This window comes from Silene latifolia, unplaced genomic scaffold, assembly GCF_048544455.1.
Source record: "Silene latifolia isolate original U9 population unplaced genomic scaffold, ASM4854445v1 scaffold_124, whole genome shotgun sequence".
Taxonomy (NCBI): domain Eukaryota; kingdom Viridiplantae; phylum Streptophyta; class Magnoliopsida; order Caryophyllales; family Caryophyllaceae; genus Silene; species Silene latifolia.
The window spans coordinates 1,322,985-1,337,118 of record NW_027413129.1 but is presented as its reverse complement, the minus strand read 5'-3'; the positions used below and the strand labels follow the sequence as shown (position 1 = coordinate 1,337,118).

Genomic DNA, 14,134 nt, shown 5'->3' with positions numbered 1-14,134 from the left:
TATATGTTTAGATGGTTTTATACCATGAAACGGTTTATTTTTGCAGAAAAAATATTCGTCTATTGCTAACGAATGAGTTGTTTTTTTTTATATGTCTCACATATGAGACCGCCTTATCCAATTATTATAATTGTATTAAATGAGTGTTTCAATTTAAAAAATAATTATCCCATATTGTATAATAGTCACACAATAATTATTACTCTCTCCGTCTCAATCATTTGTTTGCCTTTAATTAAAATACTCCTATAAAAAATGAAAAAGGTAAACAATTAAATGGGTCGAAGGGAGTATATTTTACTATACAAGCTAAGTGATTTAAGTCCTTATAAATTTGTCAATGCATGACTGTAATTTGGCAAGTTTTTAATTTTTTTTATAATTATCATCATATAAATGCAAAAAGTAGGGGAGCATGAAACTAGGAGGCATGTTACTTATGCCATTGCTTTATTTTATTTTCCTTTACACCCAGGGGCGAAGCTAGAGGGTAGCAAGGGGTAGCCGCTGCTACCCCAAGCCTAGAAATACCGAGGAAGAAGACGACTTCCTGCTACCCCAATTCTACTGACTTTAAGAAATGAATAAATTAAACTAACATCACAATATTTACTGCAAGTATGTAGGTGTGCAAGTGGTAAAGTGATTTGTCCACCATCTAAGTTGTCTGTGTTCAAATCCCCTTAAAAGCATTTTTTTTACTCCTTTATTTCAAATGATGTGCCTAACGCCCTAACCTAATAATGGTACTTATTAGTAGTTAGTACTTACCATATGCTAATAGACGTATACTCCCCCGTCTCAATAAATTATTTACAATTTTATTCATTTGTGAAAAATATTATAATAAAACGTAAGTATATAATTAGCTTGAATGAGGAAGTATTACATAAATATTTCCTTATAATTACTTGTACATGTTACAAGTTTTTGTTACAAAATATAAATTAGTGAATATTGTTAACGTTTTTGTTAGTTACGCTTTAATAGTTACACAAACTGTTCACATAAATTAAATTTTGGAAGTGTTAACCTTTAAAGATATGAGCATGATCATTAACGACGCACAACAATATTCCTGAAAACATTTTAGCTTATTCCGAAACTCAAACGTGCGATCGTTAAATCACAAATGAGCCATTAGCTAAAAAAATTCCCTCCGTACATATTTTGATATTTGCGCTTATTTTAATAGGTACAAAATTTAGGAAATTTTCGCTACCCCATATTTTAGATCCTGGCTTCGCCCCTGTTTACACCAGTTAGTGAGCACCAGTTAGTGAGGTCGTGGGTACAATGAGAGATTAAAGTGTGTAATTTGCATGCAATGTTTTTGCCTCTAATACATTTACAGGATATAAAATGTTATTGGATAAATGTCTACGAACGAGTCAATACTTATACAAAAAGAAATACAACAAGATTTTTGAAACAAAATGTAACACCCCGGTTTATGAAGGAGCCTTTGGCAAGACATTCCCCAATAAACCGGACTGTTACCATCTCGGTTTCCCGAGGTAGTGAATAACAAAGTACAACAAAACCAAAGTACTTTAAATTAAAACTTAACGATTACGTGTTTATTACAAATTATCCAACTAATACTTAATATAAGATAAATACAACCCGCAGGGGAAAATAAATTAAGTGATAAAATCTTCTATGTGATCTAGACTTCTAGGTAGACTGGCCAAGTCCTCACGCATCCCATAGCTCCCAAGTCAGCTAATCTTTAGTACCTGTCAAATCTGCTCCCCATTATGGTTCATCACAGGTGTCCACGAATACACAGGGTCAACCACGAGGTTGAGTAGGGAAAACAATGAAACAATAAACATGATATGCATGCTCCTCCGTCACCTCCATCTCCATCTCAACTCATATCTCATCTCATACCCCGGACAACCCAGCCATACCGATCCCCGGTAGACTATATATATATCGACCGTAGCCGATCTGCCAGCTCGCAGCTGAGGACACCACGGCAAGTCCTGCAGAACCCGCCTGGGCCTTATCACAACATCACATCGTATCCCAACATCGTCACCACCACATCCTCCTCCGACTCCAATGCATATGAAATGCTCAACAGTAATTAATGCAATGCAGTATGTATATAAATCACTGAACTGATAAACCATAAAGTCATGCCAGTTACCCGATGTTGTGATATCATACTCAATACGATAAATTCAGTCAATCACTTCCCGTATATAAATCATAACGTAAGTCAACAACCAGAAATCAAGTCAACACAACTCAACAACGACGATAATAAGACAAGTGTATTTCCCTACCTTAAAGTGCCAAAGAAATCCAATTAAGCGATTAAGCGGTCAATGGACAGATGTCCAATAATATTCCATCTCAAAATCGTTCTCTGAAAGATAAATAATGATAACAATTACTTAACTATTCCCGTTCCCAACATAGAGGGTTATTAATGATAGGACTTCCTAAAAATGGAAACTTTCCCGATATAGTAACTTTTCTCTTTTAACCAACCCGACTCAAAACCCGACTTGAATTATTTAACCTGGTTCGGAATTAATTTAAATAACCGATATGATAATTTAAAAGATTAAACGAATTATTCGATTAAGAAAACCCGAATCAAATATTGGACAACTCAACAATCCCGACTCAAAACCGTCTCTGAACATTTTAAATAACTCGGGAGTTAAATTAAATAACTAATTTAGATGACTCGGAATTAAATTAAATAACCATTTTAATGAATTAAACGATTTAAGGAAAAACCCGAGTCACACAAACAATTCAAACAACCCGTCTTTAATTATTTACTTAACTCGGGAATTAAGTTAATTAATTTAGAATACGACCCGATACGAAATATAACGATTAAATGATGAAAAATCCGTTTAAAAACCAAAACAGCCCGCACCCCTTCACACGCGCACACACACCGCCACAAGCCACCTCACCACCGCGACAACCACCTGACCCAACACCCACTCGACCTCACCACCCACGACCACCACCAGCCTGGTCGATCGCCACCCGGCGAGTCGAACCAGTGGCGCAATCTGGCCGGTTCATCGCCGTGCCTCCCCAAATGTACCTGTTCTCTCCTTTACCACCACCGCACTCTACACCCATAACCACCGTCAACCACCACAGCCCCACTCGCCGTCAACCCACGAACCAAGACACGGTGACGCCCCGTTTCGACCTCCCCCGAGTCAACGGTGGCGCCACCCCAAATCCCAACCATAAAACTCGCTTTGAAAACTCATATTATAACCCGTTTGGCCACCCCCATCGATGCCGCCTTTCTCCCCCCTACAACCACCTAGGACCACCCTAACCACCACCACTACACTCGCCACTCATCACCCATTTCCCCTACCCCGACACCAATCAACATTAACACCTCTATAAGACACGAAACCATGACCAACATCTCGACGGAAAACAAAAAGAGGAGGAGGTCTTTGAACCTTACCTTTTTCCGCCACCATAACAGCCACCACGGCCGCCTAAGAACGTCGACGACCACCCCTAGCCCTTCCTTGCTGCACCGTGACCACCCATGCTCTCTCTCTCTCTCTCGTTTTGCGTGAAAGCCGAGATCTAAGCTGAAGAAAGGAGGGAGGCGGGTTGAGGGAATGTGAGGCGGGTTGTGTTAGGGTAGAATTAGGTTAAACTTAGGTTAAAATTAGGTTATATGGTAAATGGGTAAATGGGTTATAACATTGGGTAAATGGGTAAATGGGTTATAACATCTTGACCCAAAAATGCCACCTAAAACTATAAACCCGACTCGTCTTACAATATGAATCAATTTATTACTTTTACGATACTACTAAATAATATCTCGCTCAAATAAAATACGGGGTATTACACAAAATATACTCCCTCCATTCAACTCTACATGGCACTTATACTTTTAGCACAAGTTTTAAGAAAGCAATAAAGAATTGATAAAAAGTACACTTGCTTTATGAAACTCAGCTTTATTAGGAGAAATCTAGCTGGGATTAAGAAAACAATTAGGGACTAAATTTCCCCCAAAAAATTACAAAATTTTAAAAACCCTACCAATTGGTGTGTTTTTAGACTTTTCCCTCCAAACCAATCAACTCACAAGTACAAATGAAAAACACCTACCCTAAGTAAGTTCTCATCCTTCATAACACCTCAAAACAAGCAACACCTCCATAAACTTCAGTCATTTCAGTCCAAAAAAATGAAGAGTTGCAAAATTACAGTCCTTCATAAATTACAGCCCTTCATAAATTACAGTCCTTCATAAATTACAGTCCACAAAAGTCGATAAAATTACAGTCCATCGAAAATATTATTACAAGAAAGTCTCTGAAAATTACAATAAAATTACAGTCCTACCAACATTACATAATCCTCAACCAAAAATGGGAGCCAAGTGTCTCTCTGAAAAATCCAGGTTAGAAGTTGCCATCTTTTTGCTTCAGAAATCAAAACAAGGCAAGCTCACCCGTGGTGATATGAAGGAAGTAGGCGATGATACGGTGTAAAGGTTAAAACAATTTCTAAGATTTGGAAAATTGCAAAAATACCAAGAGAAGTAGGTCAAGCATTAGATGTGAAGAGCAAGAGAATGGGTAACACGAATAGGAAAAGAATACTACCACCTATTGAGCATATTAAAACATTGGAATGGGGTCAAAGAGACACCATGGAAAGAGTCTCCAAAAACACAGGAGTAAGTGTTGGGACAGTTCACACTTGGGTATTCAAAGGTTTATTAAAACCACATTCAAGCCCACTGCATCCTCACCTCACTGATGCAAACAAGTTCCATAGGTTAAAGCATGCTTTGAAGTGCTTAATAGTTGAACATGTTCAAGCAGATTTTTTAGATCTTAATGCAATGTCAATCACAAAAATTAAATTTGCAGAAATGAGTCATATAATCCACATGGATGAGAAGTGGTTTTACATTAGTTATGATGGTCATAAATTTTATATGGTTGAAGGGGAAGAGGTACCATATAGGAGTTGTCAATCCAAGAGGTATATCACAAAGGTAATGTTTATGTGTGCAGTATGTAGGCCTATATATTCAGAGGATGGAGAGTTGCTATTTGATGGGAAAATTGGAATGTTCCCTTTCACAAAACAACCAGCAGCAGCAAGGGCAAGTAGAAACAGGCTAAGGGGTACAATGGAGACGAAGCCTATTGATTCAATTACAAAGCAAGTAACAAGGGAATGCATCATAGAACAAGTTATACCAGCTATCAAGACTAAATGGCCTGAAGGAGCAAGTAAAAACATTTTCATTCAACAAGATAATGCAAGGCCTCACATAAAGAACAATGATCAAGCATTCATGGCTGTTGCAAACTCAGAAAGCTTCAATATTCAGTTAACTTTTCAACCTCCTAACTCACCAGATTTAAATGTTAATGACCTTGGGTATTTTAGGGCTTTACAGCCATTAAAATCCCAACAAGCAGCCAAATCAGTTGATGAATTGGTCAATTCAGTCATGCAAGCATATGTTGATTATGATCACACAAAACTCAACAAGGTTTTCCTAACACTTCAGGCAGTTATGGTTGAGATTATGAAAACCAAGGGTCATAATGACTTTGCAATCCCCCACACGGGTAAGGATCATCTAACTGCCCTTGGCATATTACCAAGAAATTTGGAGGTCAATGAAGAATTGGTCAGAGAATGTATTGGGTATTTAGAAGGAATAGGTCAAACAGAAGGTCTAGAGTACTTGATGGGGAAATTAGGATACAATGTTCAACCATTAGTAGTTTAGAATATTAAGCAACATTATTAAGGATACAATGTTCAAGTATTTTGAAATTTGTTTATAGTATAAACATTTCAATGCTAAGATATGTTTAGCTTGTAATCAGATTATGAACATGTAATGGTATGTAATGCAAGACAATCTAATGCAATATCAGTTGTAACAATTTTCAGTTTTATGTGAAGTATTAAGCTCATTTTACATTTCATATAGCTGCACTAACATAAACTCTCAGGTTTTATTGGCCTCATCATTGAGTTATGTGAAGTAATAAGCCTTCCTACACAGCCACAAGTGAAGGTACATAATGTTAAGACCATGAAAAAACAGTAATGCTTTGGCAATTTAGATGGTTTAACACACACACTCATTCAATTGTAGACTATATGGTGGCTTAACTACTTTAATAAAATGGCCAATGATGTTCTATTTTAGCTATAAACTTGAAAGTGCTCTCAAACCATTAAGGTACATCATCACTGAGCTACCTCTCAGACCATTAAGGCACATCATCACTGAGGTTCATAAACAACAAAAATTACAGTCCTTCCAAAGAAAATTACACTATCATCAAACACCCATGGAAATTGACATAAACTCTCAGGCCTAATTGACCTCATCATTGAGTTATATGAAGCAGTAATGCCTCCTACACACACACCCAATGAAGTTAGACCATGCTATGTCCAATTAAAAACAGTAATAAAAGAGGCAACAACCAATACAACTCTCATATCAGTTCATGAACATTAATCATTGAGCAATTACTGTTATGTAGATGGATAAGCACACACACCTATTCATTGGTAGACCATGTGGTGGCTAGACTACTTCAAGTAAATGGCCCTTACCTACAATTTTTTCCTAAGATAGTAAGAGCCCTCAAACCAATTATCTAATTATTGTAACGGTCTAAGAAATCAAAACCGCCACCACATTGGCAATGACACAACACAAATTCTCACAAGGCAATGACACAATGGTTCATCTATCACTACGTCCCCAGGAATTTGTCACAAGGCAATTACAAGTAAATTATCAATTTCTAATAATAAGCTAGTAGTAAATGTTTATCAGAAATATATTTACATTTATTTTAAAATGATCACATTTTATCGTAAAGTAACTAAATTTTTCCCCTTCATAATTCAAGACAAATTTAACTGTCTTAAAAAGATTCACTGACCCAATACACCATTGTGGTGTAATCTCAATGTACACATTGATATAAGACCATGCATGACGACTAAAGTAGACAACAATAGGTGGGCTAGTGTGAAGCAGCAAGTACACGATCAATTAATTCAACTAATGGGTTTGTTTAATTACTCAAAACTAAAAAAATTGCAATAACAATTTAACAGTGTGTCAAACCAACAGAACATACAATTTTATAGTTTAACATGCAGAACCATCGACAGCAGTTTAACAATTTAACATGCAATCAAATTGGAAAAATAGCTTAAAAGTTTAAGAGATAGAAATAGACCTCCTTATTTAGACGATTTTTTGAGTCTAGCAAGACATCTTTCCTCGAACTGTCTCATTCTAAATGAGCTTCGTGTTTCAGGTAGTTCCTCAGGTAGTCTGTCAACCTTTTCAAGCGATTTACCCCCATCATCAACACGCTTCCTCTTTAATTCGATTTTTTCCATAAATCTGTCCGCATATTTCCAAAACTTAACCGAGCTAGGTAATAACGGCGCAGATTCTACTTCTTCAACCCTTTTCCCATCAGATCTACCCCCACCTTCAACATCAGTGACAACATCCAACACACTCTTATTAGGAACAAAGAAATCCGGTTCCTGAAACTCCGTTTCAGGAACATACATCCCAATACCGTCCGGATCTAAGGAGTCAGGAACAATAACATTAAGAGGAGGAGAGTAAGGAACCGAGTCTTCATCATCTTCATCAATATCAGACGAAACATAACGATAACAACCAACACGATCCATGTTAAATTAATAGCAACTGATATTAATCGCAGATTTTATGAGGAGATTATAGAGAGAATGAAGGTTAATATGATATTAATCGCATATTTTTTTGAGAGAATTAATCGCAGATTTTAGATAGAAATGAATAGGAAATCTTAGAGAGAATGAGGCGGCAGATAGAGGATAAGGGAGATTTAGGGTTTGTGAGGATGAGGGAGAGGAAGTTTCGAGATAATGAATGAGAGAGATAGAATGGGTGAGATAATGAGAGTGTATTGAATGAGAGATGGAGTGGGTGAGAATTTTGAACGGTTTTGGGTTGGTATTGAGTGGGCCAGAATTTTTTTGGAGGGAGTTGTTAGTGAAGTGGGTTGGGTTAGAGATTGTTTTAGATTTGGATTTTGGTTAATTGTTAGATTAGGGTAGGTTTTGAGGGATAATTAGAGTGGCCAACAATGACATAATGTGTAAATATTTAGTTTGTATTAGGATGGAATAGGGAAGTAATTTGCCAAAAAAGGAAAGTGGCCTTGTGGAATTGAATGGATCAAAATGGTATAAGTGCCTTGTGGAGTTGAATGGAGGGAGTATAATATTAAGTTGGTGATAATATATATATATATATATATATATATATATATATATATATATATATATATATATATATATATATATATATATATATAGAGAGAGAGAGAGAGAGAGAGAAGGATCAACAAAAGGCCACTTATATATTTGAGTCCATAAGTTCTATTATGAGCCATTGGATGGAGGGAGATGGAGGGATGAGATGAACCCACCCAAAGTCATTATAGAAGCTAATTAACACACTTTACTATAATCCACCCTAATTAACCACTAATTTACTATATATTTGTTTTCTACTCACCCATTTCTCTCTCATCTCACACATTTCATTCTTCTCTTCTCTCAAAACCTCAAAAAAAAACCCAAAAAATCCAAATAAATAAAAAAACCCAAAAAATCCAAATAAATAAAAAAATCCAAATAAATCAAAAAATCCAAATAAATCACTCACTCCTCTCATCTTCATTCACCACCACCCATCACCACCCCACCCGACACCAACTAACCACCCACCACCCCCGCCGCCGCCACCCCATCGCCGTTGCCCCACCGCCGCTGACTTTTTTTTTTTTTTCAACTCGTTTTTTTTTTTTTTTCGTTTTGTGTTAATTTGTATGTTTTGAGTTGTTTTTTCCATTCATTATTTTTTTTGTCTTTTATTTTATTTTAGTTGTCTTTTATTTTGTTAGTTCTCATTTTTTATTCATTTTCTTAAATCTCTTTGTTTGTTATTTTTTTTAAGATTTCGTGTTTTAAATCTCGTTTTTTTTTTTGAGATACTTTTTTTTCATCTAAGACAAAAATGGACTAAAGTTATACAAAAATGAACCACAGTTATACAAAAATAGACCAAAGTTATACAAAAAAAAGACTAAAGATATACAAAAATTGGACTAAAGTTATACAAAAAATTGGACTAAAGTTATACAAAAATGAACCAAAGTTATACAAAAATGAACCAAAGTTATACAAAAATGAACTAAAGTTATACAAATATGGATTAAAGTTATACAAATATGGGCTAAAGTTATACAAATAAGGACTAAAGTTATACAAAAATGGACCAAAGTTATACAAAAATGAACCAAAGTTATACAAACATGGACCAAAGTTATACAAACATGAACCAAATTTATACAAAAATAGACCAAAGTTATACAAAAAAAGACTAAAGTTATACAAAAATTGGACTAAAGTTATACAAAAAATTGGACTAAAGTTATACAAAAATGAACCAAAGTTATACAAAAATGAACCAAAGTTATACAAAAATGAACCAAAGTTATAAAAAAATGGACTAAAGTTATACAAATATGGACTAAAGTTATACAAATATGGACTAACTTTAGTCCATTTTTGTATAACTTTGGTTCATTTTTGTATAACTTTGGTTCATTTTTATATAACTTTGGTTCATTTTTGTATAACTTTAGTCCAATTTTTTGTATAACTTTAGTCCATTTTTTGTATAACTTTGGTTCATTTTTGTATAACTTTGGTCTATTTTTGTATAACTTTGGTTCATTTTTGTATAACTTTGGTTCATTTTTGTATAACTTTAGTCCAATTTTTTGTATAACTTTAATCCTTATTTGTATAACTTTAGTCCTTATTTGTATAACTTCAGTCCAAACTTGTGTAATTTTAGTCCAAAATTGTATAACTTTATTCCATAAGAGTATAACTTCAGTCATTTTTTGTATAACTTTAGTCCATATTCGTATAACTTTAGTCAGTTTTTGTATAACTTTAGTCCATTTTTGTACAACTTTAGTCCATTTTTGTACAACTTTAGTCAATTTTTGTATAACTCTAGTCCTTATTTGTATAACTTTAGTCCATATTTGTATAACTTTAGTCCATTTTTGTATAACTTTAGTCCTTCATATGTATAACTATAAAATAGAAAAAAAAATTAAAATAAAAAACCGTAAATCTCGCCAATACTAGATCTAAAATAAAAAACCGAAAAAAAAAATTAAAATAAAAAACAAAATTGAGAAGAAGAAAACTAGATCTAAAAACTAATAACTTTAACCCATAATAACAAAAACCCGCCAATCTAACAAAAAAACCCCGTCTAAGAAAAAAACCAAATAACTAAAAAAAACCAAATAACAATGAAATACAATACAATAACAATGATTGAAATTTATATATCGTGTGTATAACTTTAATGCACGCAGTGTATAACTTTAATCGACAAGATGTATAACTTTAGTCCAAAATTTATGTAACTTCAATTTATACAATGTATAACTTTAGACATTAACAGTGTATAACTTTAATGGACAATATGTATAACTTTAGTCATAAAAATTGTAACTTTAATGTTTCAAGGGTATAACTTTAGTCGTAAAATGTATAACTTTAGTCATAAAATGTATAACTTTAGTCGTAAATAGTAAAAAAATCAAACAATAAAAAAAATAAAATCAAAACATAACATAACACAAATCATAATGTTTCAATGGTACAACTTTAGTCGTAAATAGTATAACTTTAATGTTTCGAAGGTATAACTTTAGTCGTAAATAGTATAACTTTAATGTTTTAAGTGTATAACTTTAGTCGTAAATAGTATAACTTTAGCAAGACAGATTTGAAAAAATATAAAACATGATATCTAAAATATACAAATAACATAAAATCAAACAAATAAAAAAACTTGAATAACAATAATAAAAAACTAACCACTAAGTCAAAAATAACCAAATAACAAAAAAATAAATAATAAAACAAATCTGAAAATTTTAAATAAAAAACTAAAAAAATCAAACCAAATCAAAGTTATTCGAACCAAACCAAATCAAAATCGCACAAAAATGAACAGATTAAACTTGATATTACTTCCCTTATCTCAGCCCGATGCCAAGCTCATATACAACACAGACCCATAGACGCTTTGGCAGCTTCAACAACAAACCATACCAAATAAAAACCAAAAAAAAAAAAACAAAATGGCAAGAGATCTGAAAAACGTAAAAAAAAAACCATAACTATAAAAACAAAATCGAAAAAAAGAGAAAGGAAGAGGAAAAGGGGAGATCTGAAAACCAAAAAAAATGGAAGGAGGAGGAAGGAAGGAAGGACGGCGGGAGGAGGAAGGTCGGTGGAGGGAGGATTGGCGACAGGAGGTGCGGGGGTGACGGCGGGTTTGGTGGTGGCGAGTTGCTGTTGTTGTTGTGGCAGGCAGGTTTGGTGGTGGTGGTTGTGTTGGCTGTGTTGTTGTTGTTGTTGCTGTGGTGTGGTGGAGGGAGGAGGGAAGCGGGTGGTGTGTGGCGGTGTGTGGCGGGTTGTGGGTCGGTGTGGTGTTTGGAGGAGGGGTTATTTTGGGTTTTTTTTTTTTGGGAGAGAATGAATCAGAAGAGAGGGGGTGAATGATTGAAGAAGTGAATGAATGAAATGGATGATGAGTGGGTGAGTGAGTTGGGAGAATTAGAAGGAGGATGGAGTTATACAAATTAGGAAGGAGTTGTACATGGATTAGGAAGGGAGATTAGGGAGGGAGATTTATGGTCATCCATTGAGATGTAATCCCATCCCTCCATCCCTTCCATCCAAAGGCCCTTATAAGGACTTAGGGACTCATATGATATGAGGGCCTTACTAGAACCTCTCTCTCTCTCTCTCTCTCTCTCTCTCTCTCTCTCTCTCTCTCTCTCTCTCTCTCTCTCTCTCTCTCTCTCTCTCTCTATATATATATATATATATATATATATATATATATATATATATATATAACTGGATTGAATCGTTGTGGATGCGTCACGTGTCAACCCAACCATAAATATAATCATTAATTGCAGCTGAACGTTAAATAAGAAACATAATAAATACGCCACGGCCCACGAGGCAGCAAAAAATTAATTAGAGTTAATAAATATATTATAAAATTACATATAACAATTACGGTGATTTGATTCTATTAAAGAAATATTTTGATAGCAATTCTATAATGTAAATAATTACGTTCATTACGAAAAATGCTTTCAATTGAGTATAATTTCCATTATATTTATTGAAATATTTTGATATGTAGATATGATAAAAGTGAGTGTAAATATTTTACATTTACGTAAAAAAAAACATTTTGAAAAAGTTATACAACTTAGACCACTAAATCATTAAGAAAAATATATTTTGAAGAGTCATTCTATGTATTAAAAATAGAACTTAAAAAAACTACTAAGAGATGAATTTTTATAGCGTGAGAATGAAGAAAATTTATATTGCGAGAAATTGAATACATATGAGATTTTGATAGGTTAAATAGTTTGATAACGAGTATGTGTACGAGTTGGATTTGAATAATCAAAACTAAAAGTAATGATTATTAAGTAATATAGTATTATAAACGATATAAAAAAGGTAGAAAACATGTTACTGTTTTCTTAAATATCTTCAATTAAATATGTATACTTCAAGCATAAAATATTGCTTATGACTAACTAAATACTCCCTCCTATTCATTTTAACTCCCCCCTTTCAAAAAGGGCACGCAAATTAAGGAGAGGATTATTTTATTGTAAAGTATTGTGGTGATGTAAGGTAATTGGAGAGAGGGAAGATATTATTGTGGGGTAAGATGATTAAAATAAGTATTGTTGTGGGGTAAGGTGATTAAAATAAGATAAAGTATGAGTATTATAGGGGTATTGTTGTGGGGTAAGGTGATTAAAATAAGTATAAAATATTACTAAATAAGGAAAGGGGAGAGTTATATGAATAGATGAAAAAGGAAAGGGGGAAGAGTTAAAATGAATAGGAGGGAGTAATAGTTTTAGTTAAATATTTTATACTTCAAAAAAAAAACAAGTTAAATATTTTATAAAACGAAACCTAAAAAAATTAAATTTGAGAGAAATTAATATATTTGTATTTACAATTAAAAATATTAACGGTCATATATAAATTGTATTATTTATCTTCTATTATAATAATAAAAATTTAAAACAGGTCACGCGAAGCGCGGGATATTACCTAGTTTTTATTAGTATTTCTGATGGTTATTTTTTGTTAAGCATGTTCGGCACTTGTGAATGTCTATGAAGTAGAGACGTAAATAGTGCATGTCAAATTAATTCCGTAAGTAACTAAAATCCCCCAGTTACATAGTTGACTACTTTAATTTTTGCAAGAAAGTACTCATTTAGTATTCTAGACTTAAAAACTAAGAAGAGTTTAACAAGGTCATTCGCCCTAACACATTAGGACCCAATAAAGGTTTGTGGCTGCGGGAAGCAAACCCTATCGTAGCTCAACTAGCCACGGAAACCGAGGGACATTCCAAGCAACGCCGCCTTGACAAGGACATTCCCCCTAACACACTAGGACCAATAAAGATCCGTGGCTGCGGGGGGCCGACCGTATTATTAACATTATATAAACATTATTTTTACCGTCATATTCTTACGGGACAATTTGATCGGTATAGTCTTTAATTAAACAGCAGAATAATCTCTTTACTCTTTAGGCACCCAGTTCCATTGCATTTCACTGATGAATCCTGCACTAATCTGTACTGTGTTCTGAAAGGGAGCAGGAAGCTGGCTAAAGGAAGACCGGCAAAAACTAATCAATAAATTTGATGGTTATTCCAGCTAGCAAGTCGCAACACAGGGAATGAGATGCTTCAATTCAAAATAAATTTTGTACCGACTGTGTATTTAGTTTATGCTCGCAAACATGAAATTCTCTACAGATTACAACGAGTATATATTTCTAAACTTGACATTCTGTGTACAGATTGCCGTATGGCAATTTCGCGGTTTTACTGACAAAACTAACCAATATTTTAATAATCTAGCTTTCGAAGTAAAACATAAGC

At 34.0% G+C, this 14,134-nt stretch overlaps 1 protein-coding gene across 1 annotated transcript; it reads left to right on the top strand.

The window, feature by feature from the left end:
• The first annotated feature begins 4,600 nt into the window (after positions 1–4,600).
• On the top strand, positions 4,601–5,779 carry LOC141637637 (uncharacterized). The gene has a single exon (XM_074447110.1). The coding sequence runs from the start codon at positions 4,601–4,603 to the stop codon at positions 5,777–5,779; it is 1,179 nt and encodes a 392-aa protein (XP_074303211.1).
• Positions 5,780–14,134: the final 8,355 nt, after the last annotated feature.

Bases quoted from the DNA above. Each gene is read 5' to 3' on its own strand.
- LOC141637637 (XM_074447110.1), top strand. From the start codon at position 4,601: ATGGGTAACACGAATAGGAAAAGAATACTACCACCTATTGAGCATATT.